The 18,858-nt window shown below is 39.0% G+C and overlaps 1 protein-coding gene across 2 annotated transcripts in view; it reads right to left on the reverse strand.

The window, feature by feature from the left end:
* Positions 1 to 2,949: 2,949 nt before the first annotated feature.
* The window catches only part of NET1 (neuroepithelial cell transforming 1), a gene marked incomplete at both ends in the record, with an annotated part of 30,630 nt that continues 14,721 nt past the window's right edge, over positions 2,950 to 18,858 (reverse strand). The window contains 10 exons of one of the 2 annotated variants that reach the window (XM_080717115.1): positions 2,950 to 3,353; positions 3,713 to 3,899; positions 4,863 to 5,033; positions 5,452 to 5,709; positions 6,415 to 6,491; positions 6,624 to 6,720; positions 7,033 to 7,095; positions 7,476 to 7,643; positions 8,090 to 8,197; positions 13,478 to 13,570. In XM_080717115.1, coding sequence (XP_080573241.1) covers positions 2,950 to 3,353; positions 3,713 to 3,899; positions 4,863 to 5,033; positions 5,452 to 5,709; positions 6,415 to 6,491; positions 6,624 to 6,720; positions 7,033 to 7,095; positions 7,476 to 7,643; positions 8,090 to 8,197; positions 13,478 to 13,570 — 1,626 coding nt within the window. Of the gene's footprint in view, positions 3,354 to 3,712; positions 3,900 to 4,862; positions 5,034 to 5,451; positions 5,710 to 6,414; positions 6,492 to 6,623; positions 6,721 to 7,032; positions 7,096 to 7,475; positions 7,644 to 8,089; positions 8,198 to 13,477; positions 13,571 to 18,858 lie in introns of those variants that run through there. The other variant, XM_080717114.1, reaches the window with a different exon arrangement.

Below are 18,858 nucleotides of genomic sequence, written 5' to 3' on the forward strand. Positions count from 1 at the left end.
GTGTTGTTAATCTGTTCTAGGTTTTATGTCCTGAAGTCTCCTTTGTACCATTACTCTTGTGCTTTGGAGCCTTATTAAATAAAGATTACATGAACACAGGAACCGTGAAACTCTGACAGTCAACCTGACCACCAAGATGGCTACCAGCAGACTAACAGGCAGGTTAGTATATAAGGAAGGATGGATATGCTGGACAGAGGGGTGACTGACTATGTCCAGGGCAGATGGAGCAGGACCGCATGAGATTTCACCATGCTACTTAGAACAGGAAGCAATTTTAACTCATAGGAGCTGCTCATTCCTGGATTTTTATTTAATATGTTTGGACCACAACTGACTGGAAAGTAGAGCCATGGTAAGAAGGGACTGCTAGATGTGCTGCTCCATTGTCTCAACTTATATGGATTATGGGATCCACGTTAACGTGGGAGAGAAAAATGGTGGAGGGAGAACAAATAATGGCGGGAGGAGAGATGCAGGGAAAAGAGGAAGACAATGGTCATATTAATTACACCAGAATCAGATTAGTCTAAAGCACTGCCAAATTGTCATGGGGAAGGTAGCAAATATAAAATTCCGGCAAAAGATTTGGGTTTCTGTGAGGTGGGAGATAGCAAATAAAGTTGTACTGCTAAATATTCTGCCTTTATTTTGAAAGGCAAAGAAGGGTTTGGAGAAAATTTAGAGGTTGAGGAGCTGAAAATATAATCGATACCTGAAATTTCTTAAGTTCTCTTTCTTTATAACCTTTAGTGAAGAAGTTTAAACATATACAAAGAGCAGAGAGTTTTAGCCAATTCTCAACGAATGGTCATCTTGTAATTTGCAACCATTTTCTTGCCCCATAATTTTGACTGAAACGCAGACATTATTTAACTTTTTTTTCTTTTTTCTTTGCAGTGCTGGGGATTGAACCCAGGGTGGCACGCATGCTAAGCAGTCTTCTACCACTGAGCTATCCTCCTGTCTCAGCCTCCCAAGTGTTGGGTACACTGAGTGCACGTGATTTTTTTCTTTTGCAGTACTTGGGATGGAACCCAGGGGCATTCTACCTTTGAGTGACACCCCCAGCCCTATTTCTTATTCTTTATTTTGAGACAGGTTCTCATTGAGTTGCAAAGGGTCTCACTAAGTAGCTGAGGCTGTCCTCGAACTGTGATCCTCCTGCTGCAGCCTCCCGAATGCTGAGATTACAAGCGTGCACCACCCCGCGCCTGGCCGCACCGTGATGTTAACAGGTTACACAGAGTCACCTAAGTGAATCTTTCTTTTACTCAGCAAGAAATTCCGAAGTTTAGTTATTTGTGATTTTTATAAACTTCTCTTCAGTCTTGCCATTATATACTCCCTTGGCCACGCTGACATGCTCTGGCAGATGCCCCCCAAAATACCCACCAGGCAAGAAACCTTTAGGGTGATTACGTGTGTGCTTTTTTTTTTAATTGTACAATTCATTTATACAGAGAAATCATCTGATTGATATATTTACAATCTTTTCCAATTTTCATTTCCACGGGTATATTTCACATAATAATCCAAGTTGACTTGAACTGATCTGTACTACAAACCTGTGTGACATCGGGCGTTCAGTCTCCCTTATTTCATATAACAGAACCATTTTGCAATTAAGATCCATCAGTCTTTTTTTTTTGCAACTTATGAATAAATCCACCCAAACTGATCTAACATGGTCAAATTGTCAACACATTCCATTGTTTCTTTTCACACTTACTATTTGCAGGTGTCATAAACCAAGGCAAATAAAGTTCACACCCCTCGAGCCTTCTACGACTTACTACATACCCTCAGGTTCAGCTTTTCCTGTCACTTTCCACGCTCTGGCACAACCAGACATTTTACTTTAAGACAATACTACTTTCTGTATCCCTCTTTTTTCCCCTTTAACTTATAACCAGTCAACTGCCTTCTCTCTCGCTTTTCAGACAACACTAAAACTTTCAACAAAATCCTTGATATGGTTTTCTTTCAGTAGTCTAGAATATATGGAGTCCTTTCATGTGTCTTTATCACCCTGAAATGCTATCCTGTAAAAATTTCAATTTTCTTAATTGGCTCAAAAACAGTATGGCTTGATTTCACTTGGTAATGTTAATATGACTTAAAAAACCCACAAATATATATAGACACACACATACACACACACACACATACACACACACACACACACATTTTTTAATCAGGAAGAAAAATACAATAGAGACATGCCAATTTGAAAAGGCATCAAAGTAAAAAAATAAAAGCAAATACTAAAAACTACTTTACAATAAAAAAATTAAATAATTGGCAGGAGAAATGAATGAAAGATGAGGAATGTACAGTGGAAAACAAAATGATGTAAAGCATTCCAGTTGATAAAATGGAAAACTCATTAAGTTTTATGGTTCATTTTCCAAGCAAAGCTGCTTCAATGTAAATTTTGAGATACCGCCAACATAAAATCTAGTTGCCAATGCTAAAATTTCAAATTTTGCCTGTAAGGTTTACCAAAGAACACTCGAGGAGCTCTGTATTTGCAAAATTCTAAGTTTTGGTGGGAACTGTAAATATCATAATTGGTTGGTAGTAGAAACGCATGATGAATCCAGAATGAAGAGAAAGCCCATTCTGTAAATGTTTCATTTGATTAAAAATACCAAACTGGCATATTCTAAGTAATCCAAAAAAATCTCCTAAAAAGCCTGCAATTTAATAGTAATCTGTATTTTTTTTTAGCTGCCATTAAAAAAAAATAATAATAATGATAAAAAACAATGAGAGAAAAAAAAAAAAAAAAGAAAGAAAGAAAGAAAAAAGAACAATCCCAAACCACGGAAATGTTACAACTGGTACAAAGTAACCCTACCAGGTGCCCAGGCTCCCATAACAAGAAAACAAAACTGTACACATTTATAAATTAACAATCTCTCCTCAGTTAATACAGAGCTTCCTTTACACCAGAGTCTCCTTCCGTTTGCCACTTAACTGGGCTTTGTCCCTCGACCTTCGGAAGGCGGCCTGCGGCCGGTGGGCCTTCGTGCTCTTGGCATCTTCAGCCGGTACACTAGGGCCGCATTCTGATGTGTTTTCATCCCCTTCTGCCTGCAGAACGCTGGGGAGCGTGGATGCCCTTCGCTGGGCGCTGCCGTTCCCGGCGGCAGGGTTGTTCTCTTCTCCCTCCTCGTGAAGTTCTGGCAGGCCCTGAGGCTCTGGGGGACCCGAGGCCTGCTGGAAAGGGGCGATGGCGTTTCGGATGCAGTTGAACCACTGCTGCTTATGGAACACATCATTGGCCTGCAGAGTGTGAGACTGGCCTGGGGCAGGGTCTTGGAAGCGCACTCTGAAGATATTTTTAGCTGGAAAAACAAAAATTGAACAAAAAAATGAGACTTAAAAATGTTTATAGAAAAAAAGTAGTCATGCAATCTTAACATGAGTGTTGGCATGGACGTAACGTGTACAACATTAAAGGTAGCCGAGAGCACCACGAAGCACTGAACCACTTGATGTGTAATGAGTATAGGGCAAGGACGTTTCATCTTTATAACTGTTTTAGTTCTGAGTTTTTTACCTTCAAGTTATACCCCAGCCCTTTTTATTTTTTTATTTGAAAGTGAACTTCCAATCTTCCTGTCTTGGCCTCCCAAGTACTGGGAGTATAAGTATGTACCACCACGCCTGGCTTCTTTGAACTATTTTAAAACATGTATTTTACCTTTATCTGAGTTGCTGAAAGCCCCTCGAAAGGACCCTCCCATGCGCACATCCCCATCCTGTAGGTCTTCTAGCACCAGCTCCTGGACTGGGATCGGCTGCCGGTAAACTTGGTAAGAGTGGCGCTCATTCCGTGTAACAGGCCGAGTCAAAACCAAGATGTCTTGAAACAGGAAGATGTAAAGTTTCTGGAGAAACAGGGAGCAATTGCTTTCTAAATATGGAACTTTGTTGATTTTAAGTGTCTGAAATATATCATTAAAAAACCTGATTTGACATTAATTTCATCCAATTTATTTTCCAAGATCTTCCTTATAAATGACTTCATAAAATAGTGATTTCAAGACTGCATATTTTACTTGGAAAATTCAGTCTCAGACTTCACCACACTTTTCTTTTATTAGTATGTACTATCAGGTTAAGCAACAGCTGAGTAAATACCATGCGCCACAAAGACCTATCGGTGGTATCATGACTTGAAACACCAGTATCAAATACCAGTTTTCTAAGAGTAAGGATTAAAAACTGCAGCTGGTAGAATGTTAATGGTTCCATTTTCCAACTTCCACACAAATTAAGTCTCTGTAGAATAATTAAGTCTTGTGATAGAAATCAGACATGTGAGATTCAACTTTTTCTAAGAAGCCCCCTAACTTGTAAATTGGGCTTTTGAAAAGCACACAATGAAAGAAAAATACTATTTCATGATAATATACTTGGTTCTAGAAGTACTTTTGTAATTAATATTTAAAAAGTACATTTGCTTTTATTCTGTCTGTTGCAGAAACTTGCTGAGTAGTGCTGAAAACTATTTTCATGCGACTATAAACCCCTCAAAATTTGTTTTGAAAGATGTGCTATTTAACTAAAAATTATGGAACTCAGAAAAGAACCCCTAGCTAAGGAGTTGATTTATGCTTCAAAACTAGAAAATAAAGTACTAGTGAATCTTCTCAGAGACATCTGAGAAGACCAAACGATGAACCAAACGTTTGCTTCATCAAGGCTGTTAACGTATAATTAAAACAGTAACATTCTTTCACTCTACACGAATTTGTTGTACAAGCAGGCCTCATAACTTAGGTGCGCAAAGTCAGGCGGGGAGGGGGAGGAGGAACGGCGCCCTTCCTGGCGGTGTCCAATGTACTCACGTGCCCACTTTTATTCCTCAGCTCCCCGTGGCACAGCAGAGTTTTACTTGTTTCAATTCTAGGGTCCTTCTGTTTCTCATCCAGATACTCTAGCTTGTCAATGTAATACTGGCATTCGGATTCACCTTTCTTCAAGTTGATGTCAGAGAGAACGCCTTGTATTATCAATACCTAGAAATTACCAGAGCCAAGTTATGGAGCAACTTTAGTGCATTCACTTATCCTGCTTCCTAACAGGGCAGAACTGTCACATAAAAGAAGAATTTTGAGCTCACAGAGACTCTAGAAACCAACTAATTCAGTCAGTCCCTTCACGTTACAGATGGAGAAACAGTCTTAGCCAAACTGGGTGATTTATCTAAAGTTCCCAGTTAGGTGGTGGAAGAGGTCAGATTAAAATTCAGTCCTTGACTAAAACAGAAATGTAGAATGCAAGTATACAAACACATGCACAGTATATTAATTACTGGGCACTTAAAGCCATTTGTATGCTGATTCAATACACATATGATGTCAGAGATCATTCTACAGCTTTTCTATGGCAAACTAACGTATAAACTTGGAAGGGTTCATTTATTAGATTACTTACTGCTTCCTCTAGAAGCTGAATGTCGGAGTGGTCTTTTGGAGTATGTTTAAGAATTTCTTTTAACAGTAAAGGGTATTTGACTAGGCGACTTCGAGGGATATCTAGGAAGCTCCAAAGATCCAGTTTTCGACTGAAGGGCGATTCAAGACATCGCTGGAGGAAGTCTTGGACTCTTGGATCCTGTTTCTTTTGATCAAGAAGCGCCTTGGCTGCCAGCTGGTTACTACAGTAGCCTTTGTAGGCGTTCAAGCCTGGTAGCTGAAGAGTAATAAAAGAAAAGGTATGATGCGTGACCGTGATGACTGGGTGCACCAACGGGCCGAGGAACACGAAGCACATGTCATGACGGCCATTCTGGAGCTTTATTTTAACAAGCTACAGACGTTCTTAGAGAGGAGAGTACAAGCAGAACTGTGTTCTGGGCCAACATCAGAATGCTCTTTGACAAATTCCCTATGTTGGCAAAATGCAGCTGAACACTCATGGCTCCTACCTCTTCCAAGTTCACTTAGAGGCCAGCTGTTTGTGTTTTTAGGACGTCCAAACATTCTATTACACTCATCACTGACCCTGAGGCTGTTCATGGGCTTGACTACTCTACAGAAGTTATAAATGCGGAAGCTTCCCCTCAGTACTGAATCCCCAGTGTCCCCTCCTCGAACATCGTCTAACATCTAGCAGGCATTCAAACATTTCAGCGAGGAAATGCAAGATAATCAACATCACCTCAGGTGGGAACTCTTTCCAAGCAGGAAAGTGCTTGCAAATGGCTTTATAACACAATCAAACCGTACTGCTAATGAAGTTTTATTTTAAAATTTTAACTTCTTGTAAGATTGCTTTAGTTTTGGTGCCTAATCTGGTGGTGGACTCTAGTTATGGGATCAGATTGGTTTGATGCTCATTACAAATTGCAATATGGCAAATCTGTAAATTAACAAGGGTCCACAACACAGAACGTACCCAGTTCACAAGGATGTGACCGATCTGCTCCACTGTTCCATCAGACTTGGTTGCTTCTCCTATTCTTGCCAACAAATCTGAAGTGTAAAAAAGCAGAAAGACCGACGATGATTTTAAAAACAGGTCACAGCTACATCATTAGTCCAGATTTAAAATTACTTGTGTTACTACTGTTCAGATACTAAAGAAAATTAAGGAGCATATCTAACCTTCATGAAGAGGTATGTAAGCATCCAAATCACCAAATATGTGTGTGAGCTCCTCTTCTGACATGATAGACAGCTTTAGCATGGGGTCATGGTAGGCCTGATTAGAGGGCGAGAAACGTGTGACACCAAGATCAAGCAGAGAGACGTGACGAGTAACCTGCGCTTGAATGCGAATGGATATGGCCAGCGTGGCTCCTATTTGCTACACAGAAAAGTAGCGAGAGCACCAAGAGGGCCTCTCACTAATACTCATGTTTGAAGAGATGTGTCTAAACCTCATTTATGACACATATTCATTAGTAGATACTTTCTACTTTCCTGTTTCATAAGATAAGAAAATAAATCCTTTAGAATTTGTGAAATATAATTTTTTAAAACTAGGACATCTGATAAAAAGTTACTTACTAACCTTTCTTGCAAGCTTGAGGTCCTCAATTAAATCCTGTTCACCTCGGGACATTTCATATATTGCCTAAAAAACACCAACAAATACCATAGGTCATTCCTTCTTTGAGAAAGAAAATTACATGTAATTGATATTTATCATTATTTAACTGATGCTTTGAACAGTTTTTTTTTTAAGTGACATAAGTCTGAAGACTATAATTCAGATGGGCTCCAGGTTTTAAAATTTTACCTATTACAGTTGTTTATTCTGATGACCACCACCATCCATCACAATGTGTTATTTACCATGTGTTATGAGTTGCTACTCAAATATAGAAATGCAAGTTACTTTGCCACAGGCATTAGTTAGCCATTCTTCTGGCAGAATATATGTTTTTTTAAAAAAGGTTTGTGGTTATTCTTCTAAGCCAGTAAATACGGTCCAGGTGCTGAACGCCTGCGTACCTCCTGACGTTTGATTTCCCTGGTGGTCAGAGACTCCTTCATACTGACGTCTAGCATCTCTGACCACAGGACACTGCTCCTTCTCTTGGCTGGGGCTGGGACTGTCGACCTGCTAGATGACTTCTGGGCTGAAGCTGGGGATCTGTGGTCACCACGAAGGGTAAATGACTTAAAAGAGGTGAGCAAAAGAGAAAATGAGATTTGGAGGCTCTATTAATTTAAAAACTAAGACAAAAAAAAAAGACAAAAAAAAAACCCCACAAAAAACAAAATCCCGAGAATTTCCCAATGCATAAAGTAATAATTTACCTAAATTCAATCTATCATTTAAAAATACTTATTAGAGCAAATTACTTTTTGGGAATAAAAGCTACATAAAACTATTCTTTGATATAAGATAGAAACTAATATAATAAGGCTATACAAACAATGTTCTAATAATAATATTCTTTTCTAGCATATTCCAAAAGAAAATTTATGTTTATAATAATACAAACATATTCATATAGCAAAAAGAAAAATACAGATTTCAGGGTTCTATACAAAGTCCCCAGACTATATCACCTTTCCTTCCCTGTATTATTGTTGTTATTATTATGATTGCTATTTTTTACCTGTATTGTTTGACCGAAACGTCTGACTGCTCCATTTCTTACAGGAGAGATTAAATTTGCCAAAGATGTAACCCGAGATAGAGGTCGAACTCTTTTATTGCTTGGCTCCTATAAAAACAAAACCAGCATACATTAAATGTGTGTTTAGGTGCAATGATTGCTTACAAGTCTGGACAAAGTTAAGCCCTCTCATAGAACAATATTTGCAGAAGATTTGGAAACACAGAACTCTTAAAATGAACGTGTTCTTTATGTTAAAATAGTTAGAATGCTATTGAAGAATGGTAACTTAACAAAGAATTTAGACTTCTAACATCCCACAGAGCATTTTTTTTCCTTGGTGCTGGAGATTGAACCCAGAGGAATTCTATCTCCAAGTTAGCTACACCCCCAAGTCCTTTATTTTTTATTTTTGAAACAGGGTCTAAGTTGCTGAGGCTGACCTTGAACCCGTGATCCTCCTGTCTCAGTCTCCTAATGTCAAAAATACCCTTTAAAAAACATTATTACAAAAAACATTCAAACATATATGAAAGTAGAAGAAAGCATACTGGAGCCCACGTATCTATCACTCAGCTTCACAGTTTTAGGTATAATAGTTTGCCCCTACTTGAATATTTTAAAGCAAATCCCAGACATTATATAATTTTGTTCTTAACTACTTTAGAGAAAAACTTTTAATTCAATATGTCTGACAATGGGATGAATCAAAAAGTGTAGAGCCAAGACAGGATTGGTTAAAAGAGCTTTCCTAGGCTCTGACTAAGAACACTGGGCGCACACCTTGACTTCGTTATTTTCTAGGGCAAATCCTAGAACTCAGTTCAGCCATCTGTAAGTGGGGCTAATCACAGAACATCTCTTACAAAGTTGTTGCAAAGATTAAGTTAGGTGATAAACAGGGCTTAGAACAGAACAGTGCTTAGCATATACCAAGTTTTAGCTACTGCTAACATTCTTAGGAGTATTTCTGCTTGCTACATGAACTTAGAATTTTATAAATAATTAGATCATCTTATACTTTTAATTCATTAACATAAAAGAAAAATACACACAGATTTAAAAGCCAGTTACTATTATAAAAGTATTACTTTTACAATAGTAATAGTAAACACTTAAGGATCTCAAAACTTCATAAAAGTTTGATTATTCATTATACTGCTAGCAAAATTTTACTGCTAGCAAAAAGGAGTTACTCCTAAGAGTTACTGTGATGACGAATGGCCGACCACTGGGTAGGCAGGTCTATTCTTCACAATGTTAATGAAAATAGTTGTATTTGGTACCTTTGATAATTGTGGCATACAAGACAATTTTAATGAGAATTCAGAAAGATAATTTAAAATTGTATTTAAATTATCCTATTAAGTTGGGCCTAGTGGTGCATGCTTGCAATCCCAGTATCTGGGAGACTAAGGAGGATCGCTGGTTTGTGGCCAACCTCAGCTACTTAATGAGGCTCTGACCAACTTAGTGAGACCCTGTTTCAAAGTAAGGAATAAAAAAATAGGGCTACGGAAGTAGAATGCCTCTGGGTTCAATTCCCAATACCCCCCCCCCCCACAATGATAATAAGATCCCCATTTAAAATAAAAAATTGTTAGTTAAAAGTAACAGAAGAAACTTTTTCTAAAAACACTTTGACATGATTTAACTCATATAAAACACAAGGGGCGAGGAAATAAATGAAAATAATCTTCAAATAATTTAGGAACAAACTAAGAGGAAAAAGTGAAAATTATAAAGAAATCTAAATAACTCAAATACCCAAAAGCGGCGATTAGCCTTTTCGAAGCTCCTGAATGTATACACGCATCAGAAAGGAATGGGAACTACTGAAGTAAAGGCTTCATAGATGAAAGAGTTTAGAACTTAGTTTTTAAGAGAGAAGGTCGTGACCACTCTCCAGCCCCAGCCTCCACATAATTAACTGCAAAGTCAAACTTTCGACTATACGCCTCTGAGTTTATAGCTGAAGTCACGCAAATGCCACCGCGATGAGCTGACGGAGACCCCTGCACCCTGCACAGGGCACGCCCCGCAGGCCCCGCACGGCCGGGTCTGTGTGAATGTTTTCAGCACACGTGTGGGCCGACTGAGTGACACCGGCGTGTGCAGAGGCTGCACGCAGCATTCCTTTCCACTGAGTAAGGACAGCACAGTCTCCTGCGTGGCTGGACGCAGGATTGCCTCACAAAGTAGGGAATGGCAGCGCTAACTTGAAACAAAGCAGCGGTCAGAGTTCTGTTCTGCGTTTTGGAAACAGAGGTCAGCGCCTTCCTTGTCTAGAGCGTAACCGATCTGACTTCCCAGCAAACCACGGAATATTTAATTCCAACTTAGAAGTCTTTAAAATGTGTTTCACCCAGCGAATCTGAGAGAAGTTAGGTTAGCTAAGAGAAAAGGAATTTTGATACTTTACTATTACATGTAAGCGACTTAATGATAAATTCTTATCTTTATAGGATTATTTCCTGGACAATTATTTTTGCAATTAAAAATTATAAATTATTTAAGATGAAAACTACTGAATTTACATACAATGTAAATATAAATATAAATGTAAATATACCTAAAGCATGTTTCTGAAACTAAAGTGAATTTTGTTTATGCAGTCTCCTTAGGGTGGCAGGATATCATGCCTAGCAGTATTTGGTGGTGAAGTATGTTTCACAGTTCTTTAAAACAACTACAATCTTAGTTCTGCACAAAAGATATGTTGCTCTTCAGAGTTTATAGCAAGTCTAAAACCCAGGGCGAGAAAGGGTGGTGCTAATTCAGGAAATACAAGGGAGAAGGGAAGGGAGAAGGACAGCTCTGCAATTTTTACACATGCTGTTGTGGACCCCAAAATAACATTCCCGCCTTATTCAAAGGACATAATGTGAAGGATGTCTGGCAGATACAACACAGGCCCTGGGCATAGGCGGATGTGTATATATAGGCACATGCATGTTTATGTTTGAAGGGAATAAAAAACCTAATGAATAAAATAACTTTAAAAGCGTGAATTTGAAATGTATTATACAGAAATCTTTTGTGGGAAAATAACAGGGACTAGGCATTTAAGGGTCACCTAAAAGGTAGAATAAAATTTATCCTTTGGAAATTTATCCCTTTGGAAAACAGGTTAGGATTTGGCTGAAGTGAGTACGACCTAATGTAGTTTTTCTTTGTCGGTCTAGGCAAGCCATTTTAGTGATCTGGATTTCATTATGAAAAACATGTATTTCTAAAGCATTGCATTCAGAACTGGCATGTCTCCGTTTACCTCTCCCCGCCGACAGGCTGTAGGTAAGGTATCTGGACGTGATCAAAGAAGAGGAACAGGGTATTTACAACTCACCACCACCAAAAGTGAGGCTCATGCAATGGTGGTACTGATCTGCTTGTTTTTAGAGAGCTGGAGCATGCTATGGGAGTGTAAAAGCTTCAAAAACTGATGTGGATATAAAAACTATATATCCTCCTCAAAAGAAAACCCCCAAATCTATGGGAATAAAGAACACCGACAGGGTTTACATGATTCTACTGTAGGCTCACTCAGGCTAAAGTCCAGTTGGAGGGGAAAAAACCCAATGCTCTCACTAAGTTTATGTTGTTTACCTGGGTTAATTTTTAATCAGATGATCTCATTTAGATAGGTAGTCACATGTATTCTTGTTATTATACGAAATCTGCTTCCACTTCTGGCTTTTACCTATATTATAATCTACTAGTAATAGTTTTTGTGCCCTAAAATATTTTCTGGATATCCATAAACAGAAAATTGTTAGGAGTAAAGTCTTTATTGGGATATATCTTACACACAAAAGCAACAATGTGGAAAAATCCTGCTGTGAATTTAGCTTTTTTTTTTTTTTAAGTTTTTTCCTAATCATGCCACTGAGAGGCACAGTTTAGGAGTGCCTCTTTTTTAATCAGTCAAATCAAGAAGAAAAGGTCAGTCCGTGTCTGGGTTACTAGATAAATAATCTCTCATACCTGGCAAGAACTTTAAAACGAGAAGAACAAAAAAAAAATTTTTTTCTACTGGGGATTGTAACAGGTCTGGCTAAGTTGGTAAGGGCCTCACTGGGTTTCTGAGGTTGGCCTTCAACCTGCAATCTACAGTTTCAACCTCCCAAGTACTGGAATTGCATGTGTATATTACAGTGCTGGCAAACAATTTAGTTTAGAAAGATAAAATGAGTTATGATCAGATGGGACTTACCCCCTTTCTACTTAGAAGCAAAAATACTCAAATTATTATGGCTGTGTTGCTAGTTCTAAAATACCGATAACACTCCTGATGTTTTTAATCTTCAAAATAAAGGAATGCCAGAAACATGGCTCATCTCTTATACTAAATAAGAAAGGTCTTAAACCAAAAGATGATCAACTTTAGCATTTACACTGACAACCATGTAAGAACTGCACTACTCAAAAAAAAAAAAGCTGATATATTTAGAGAAAAATGAAGCACATAAGCAGAACCCCAAACTTAATCAAAAAACAAAAGCCCAAGCCAAGCCACACCAAATAGAAGTGTGCCTCCCAAAGGTCGTAGCTATTTTAACCTTTTGGTGTCTGTGTGTTTTACAGTTTTACTGAGCTATACAATAAACTGCACATATTTAAAAAGTACAATTGTATGATTTTGACATATGTATATGGCCACAAAACTATCACCAAATCAAGAGGCATCTGGCTAGCTGAATATAGGAGCACGATCTCTAAGGGATAATGTATATACTAAAAGCACATACACTGCAGTAAGTAGGGTACACAGAATATCCATACAGTGTCAAATTAGCTGTCAAGATTATATATAATGTCATAAAATAATTTGATTTTGATAAATGCTCATGAAGACTCTAAAAAGCCAAAATAACTTCAGACAAAGCAAGGAGGGTAGAACTTAAGAAGTTCCACTGACTTAAATACTTAAAAAAGTACAATAAAAAGTGGTACACAATCAGCTTATTAGATATGGAAAGAAAAATAAAAACCAGCACCAGATCAGACAACAGTCTACCTACAATTTGTTCAATAGCTAAGAAGTCTTAGTTGTCCTCTTACTCCGTTAAAGTAGTCCCCAAGACTTCGTAATATAAATTCAAGCTAAGGAAAAATCAGCACAAACTCAGGCTCTGGAAACGTGACAAATTGAACCGAAGAAGTGTGTACGTTTAAAGTCTTTTCTTTCTGTATAAAGGTTGTGTGCACTCAAGCTACATATAAACCTATTTACTTAAACCTAGCTCCTAAACCCATTTCAAACTTTCAGAAGTAGAGTCATACATTCTGAGATTTAATAAGACCACAGCTTAAACGTGTAGTTATCGTAACTGCCACAACCTGAAGTTCCGCGGAGTGGAGCACCCCTCGGCGGGGCTCTGACCTTACCTCCTGTTCCCTGAAGGACTGGTTATTCACATCTAGTACTCGGATAGTTCTTTTAATAGGCAGGAGACCTCCGGCTTCATCATGGGCCACCATGCTTTACCAAGTCTCCTTTCAAACCTCTCGAATTAATCCACCAGCGAGTCAGCTCTGCCAGGAGGCACCTCGGAGGCGCGCGGGCTTTTCTTCGAGCTCAGCCTCCCCCGGCAGCCATGCGCCCATGCCTCCTGCTCGCGGTGGGGCCGGCGCGTCTGCGAGCCACCCAGCCAGGCGCGGACCTCAGGGCTCGGCGGGGCGGGGCCAGGCGCCGGGAGGGGCGGAGCCCGCGACCACGTGACCCGGTAACTGACAGCCACACACCTAGGCCTCTTGCAGGGCGCACGCATGCTCTTTATCAAAAGGTAAGGAGTTTCTACAGAAGGACCCCAGGTGGGAAGGATGCTGCGCTGAAGTCAGGAGGGGCCCTCTCCCTGATAGAAAAAGTGCTCCCAAGGGAAAAAAGAATTGCTTAGGTATCTATCACATTATCACAGGCAGGGGCACTTTTTAAAAAAATATAAAACTCTTGGCTAGGAAAGAATTTCGTATGGATAACTTGACAACTTCAAGTAAGAAAGCTGGGCATGCTACTCATGGCTGCAATCACAGTACTTGGGTGAGTCAGGAGGAGCGCAGGTTTGAGGCCAGCCTCAGCAACCTAGCCTGGGTCTCACAGCAAATAGTGGGACTCTGTTTTAAAAATAAAAAAAAGGCTGCGGGTGTAGCTTGGAGGCAGAATGTCTTGGGTTCAACCTCTAGTACCAAAAAAGAAAACAAAACAAAGCACAGACAAAAGAGCAGGAATTCAGGTTTAAATAACTAAGAAAAAACTATCCAGGGAAATTGTTTTTACTATACAATTGTATAAGCATATAACAACTGCAAAATTATCTGTCTTTCATAAAATGGTTTCTTTCTTTCTTTCTTTCTTTCTTTCTTTCTTTCTTTCTTTCTTTCTTTCTTTCTCTTTTCTTGGTGGTACTGGGGGTAGAACCCAGGGGCTTTCTACCTCCAGGCTATACTCCCAGACCTATTTTATATTTTACTTGGAAACAGGGTCTCACTAAGTTGCTGAGAGCCTCACTAAGTAGCTGAGGCTGGCTTCGAACCTGTGATCCTGTCTCAGCCTCCCAAGCGCTGGGATTCCAAGCACGTGCCACCATGCCTGGCTTAAGATGGTTCTTTTCTGAAGACTAGCAGAGTAATACTAGTTTATTCTATTGCTGCAGTTAATCTCCCACTGGGTTATGGGTAAAGTGTAACTTTCAGATTCAGAATTTCTAGACGTAAGGCAGATATTTTCTCCTGTTTGTTTTAAAAACTTAAAATCAGTGAACCAGATGTTTCATAGCATAAAATATGAAAGGTGATTTCTGTTCTGAAAATGTGCAGTAGGTCCTTCTCTAAAACGGAGTCGACTGATGTTGACATAGTTCTAAAAGACTCAAAAGGCCCTTGTAAAGAGTCCTGTATTACACAGGCATGGAGCTGCGGCTGGTGGAGGCGAAGGGCCTGCCTGAAGTCACACTCTGCGAACCTCTCGACATGTCTAGTCTTGAAAACTCTCCATACGGAACAGAGCTTGCTATGAGATGAACTGTCTTCAGTCCATAGTACTGTATCTTACTTTAGATGGTAGACTTTTATCTTACTGCACACTACTATATAATGCTAGCAATTTGCAAAAACATCTTTATTCTTAATTATGTTAGAATAAGAGAAATTACTATGTAAAGGACACTACTCTCGATCCTTGTGTGAAACAAACAAAAAAGTAGGTTTCTTATCTGATCCTAGAGTGCGAATAGAGTATTGTGTAAAGAAAGTCACTGAAAAGGGACTGATACAAGATGGTTCTTGCAAATCCCAAGTACATGGTGTAGCTAGTAAGTGCCGCGGGAGTTCAAAAGGAGGAACCCCTTCTGGCAGGCTTGCAAGTCAAGCTTCAGCTGGGAAAGATGCTGGGAAGAAGGCTGCGAGCTGTTACTTCCGTCGGGCCTTGAATGGCGTGTTGTTTTCACAGTCTGAGCAAGAGAACCTCGCGAGGAGGATGAGGGAGGGAACTCACTGTCAGGTCACAGGTTGTAGGCAAAGACAGATGACACAGATAGCCTTACTGCGGAGGTGAGAGAGTTGACAGCCATGTTGCAATGCAATATAGGTGGTTAGTGTTTACGGTGGTTCAAAGATGACTGGAAAAATAATGCAGAAATCAAAAAGAGGTTTCAAGAACGTGGCTGAGGTGGAGGGAGTGGCAAGAGGTCAAAGATGGCCAAGAGTCTAGGCAAAGAATGGGTTAACTCACTGCAAACAGAAATAAGGAGGGGCAAAGTTTTGAAAAATTTATAAATTTCACTTTAGATACTTGAGCCTGAGGCATTAGAACATGGAAATGAAACTATTCAGTTGGTAGTCGAAAGTGTTGGTTAAGGCCTTGGAAAGGAAGCTGGGGTAGATTTAGACTAGAGAATCAAATACATAAAATGGAGAACTCAAGCTCTGGGAGTGAATGAGTTGTCTGGTGAGAAAACCTGGAGAAAAGGAAAACAGGTCCAAAGATTCAAATAGAGGAATGCCAAGGAAAAAAGAGAATTTTGCAAAAGGAAGAGTCAGAAGGAAAGCAAGAAGCCAAGGGAACAAAGGTTTTAATTTAACAAAGGGGTTAAGGAAGGTACGAAGACCCACGGACTTGGTGAGATTACAAGTTTAACAAGGACCTCAGGTACGCTAGTTCAGTGGATTAAGACTGGGGTAAATTACAGGGGTTGCAGAGCAAATAAAGAACAGTGGGCATGAATACTGCTAATAAAAATAATATGTACATATAATTTACTAGAGCTTGTGGGATAAAACTAGTTCTAGCAGGAAGGACCATGGCTCCCCTCCTACAGCTACCGATGTGCTCTGGATGCTTCATCTTCCAGCTGCTGAGCTTTTTGTTCTTTAAAATGGTAAAGACTGGTTATTATTTTATCACCTCTTCTCTATTATTCTGTCGCATCTGGACAAAATGTGTGATGCAGCTGGCCTTAAGAGTGGACGGCTGTGTGTAGAGAAATTTCTAAAGAGCATTATCGAGATCCTGGACTCCAATTCCCTAAGAAAAAGCACTGACCTGCCTAAGTTCTCAGAACGAGTAAGAACAGCCCAGGCTGGAAAGCAGTCGCTCAGTTAGTTTCACCAGTTAAAACGGGGTGCAAGTGAGGCCAGTATTTTATGGCCACTGGGTCTCACGAGGGAAGGAGGATTATGTACAGTGAGAGTGAGGAAAGAAGTCGCGGAGGAGTTCTCAGGGGTCTCTTGCCCAATGTCTTTCTCAAAACCGTGTTTTTTCATTTAGTTCTGACTGAAGTTCGGCCAAGATAACCAGGGGAAGGGATAGCTTTCATTCCCTCTTTCAGCTGGCCCAAGAGGTAAAGGTAGAAGTCTTTATATGCACACACAGAAAGCCTACACGAAATAAATAGGGTCTAGTGGTACCAGATACACAGATACCGTTTAAAAAGCAAGTTGGCTCGTCAACACTGAAATCTTAGTTTTATATTAAATGTGCGGGTCTGTGGTCAGTTAGAATCCTGTGAGGCCCTGGTCGACGCTCCACTAATGTGAGCTGAGGAGGTCCTCTGGGATCCGTAACCCATCTGCAGTGGTCTCAGGAGGAAACTGAGGAATGGTGGAGAAAGACACACGGGAAACTGAGCTAGCGCTTTTTGCATGCTCGCTACCTGCTCTATGAAGTACTTACTATCTCTGTTTTCAACGCAGAGAAAACTGAGACTTAAAAGAAACGTGTTCAAAGATGCCTGGTTAGCCAGTGACTGAACACAGCTTTGAATCTGGCCGCTCCACTTTTTATCTTCTAGATAAGACCGTGCATGTGAAACCGCAGCATGTGTTCTGGTACATACTAAGTGCTCAGGAAACACTGGCTAAAATCCACTGCGTTAACAGCAGAGCTACATTTAGAACCTGAGCTTCCTGAGTCACAGCCAAGTGTTCACTAAATAACTGCCAAAATTTTATAGGGAAAGAAACTATCGCAAAAGCTGAGAGATTAGTTATCTATAGACTTCTTACAAAAAGGTGCAGGGAAGGAGGCAAAAAGATAGTTAAACAGGTCCGATTAAGAGAGATCCTATTTCAGCAAAAGGCTGCACTTTATTATGTCATTAGCAGCAACCATTTAGGTCTTTCTATAAATGGCACAAATGAGGCAGATTGGTTAAGTATCTTTGTGTAGAAAATCTAGAATTTATAGACTTAAAAACTAACCTGAGCTATAGAAAAATAATGTAGTTTTGTAAAAAGGGCCAACTTTTAAAAATGAAATAACTGGTTTCTAAAAGACTTGGTTTAGTTATATATCTCTGTTCTGCTTGTATAAAGAAGACAATAGTATTTGCCTTCTCTATGGAAAAAGGACTGTAAGCCTACTTACTTTTCTCCCCCGTTTAATATGAAATATGGTTTGGCATTTAAAAATAAATTAGAACTTAAAATAATCTGTACGTTTTTGGGTCCAGATTGCTTTTACTTACTTATATTTGAGATAATAAATCATTAGAAATTAGGCTATGACAGTCACATTATGGGCAAAGAGAAAAACAACTGGTTCTCTGCTGCCCTCTATAGGGGGTATTGTGAAATGCAATTGTCCACCAGTTTGAACCTTGTAATTATGATTGTGAATATATACAGATGACTACATAATCTTTTTATTTGTATAAAAATACAGATGACAGTAAAATTTGAATCTTCATCACTTATACAACTTTTGTGTTTTGTATTACTAAATTAAACATATTTAAAATCATGTAAGTATATGAAAAAGATTCTGCAGTTCTCAGGAAATATTTTAAGGAACTTTTTCTAAAATAAGAACACTATGTTCCATTTTAAAGGATTACATTTTCAAGATCACAAATACCTACCATACATAGCACTAAAAATTGGTTAGTTAAGAACGGAATTTAAAATCTTACTTAAGAAGAAAGGATTGAAAAATAGAACTTTTGAGAAACTAGAGTTCCAAAATATCTAGCAACAAATTAAAGATAAAAAATGGAGGTTACATTTGGACTAGATGAGTATGAAAGAATTTAGTAATAAAATTATATGTCGATTTGAGTCTTTAAAAATCATTTGGGTTAAAAATTTTGAGTGTCTGCAAGCTTACAAAAATTTTTGATTTAGGAAAAATCATCAATTTAGATAAATTAAATACTATTAGAAAGACTATATTAACAAAATAGTCTGGCAGGCTAAGTAGTTTGGTATTATTAAAGCAATGGTTCTTTTTGTAATGTCAACACAAATAGCAAATAAAATGTGTTACATGTATCATC

The sequence above is a fragment of the Muscardinus avellanarius genome (genome assembly GCF_963383645.1).
Source record: "Muscardinus avellanarius genome assembly, chromosome: 20".
Lineage (NCBI taxonomy): Eukaryota > Metazoa > Chordata > Mammalia > Rodentia > Gliridae > Muscardinus > Muscardinus avellanarius.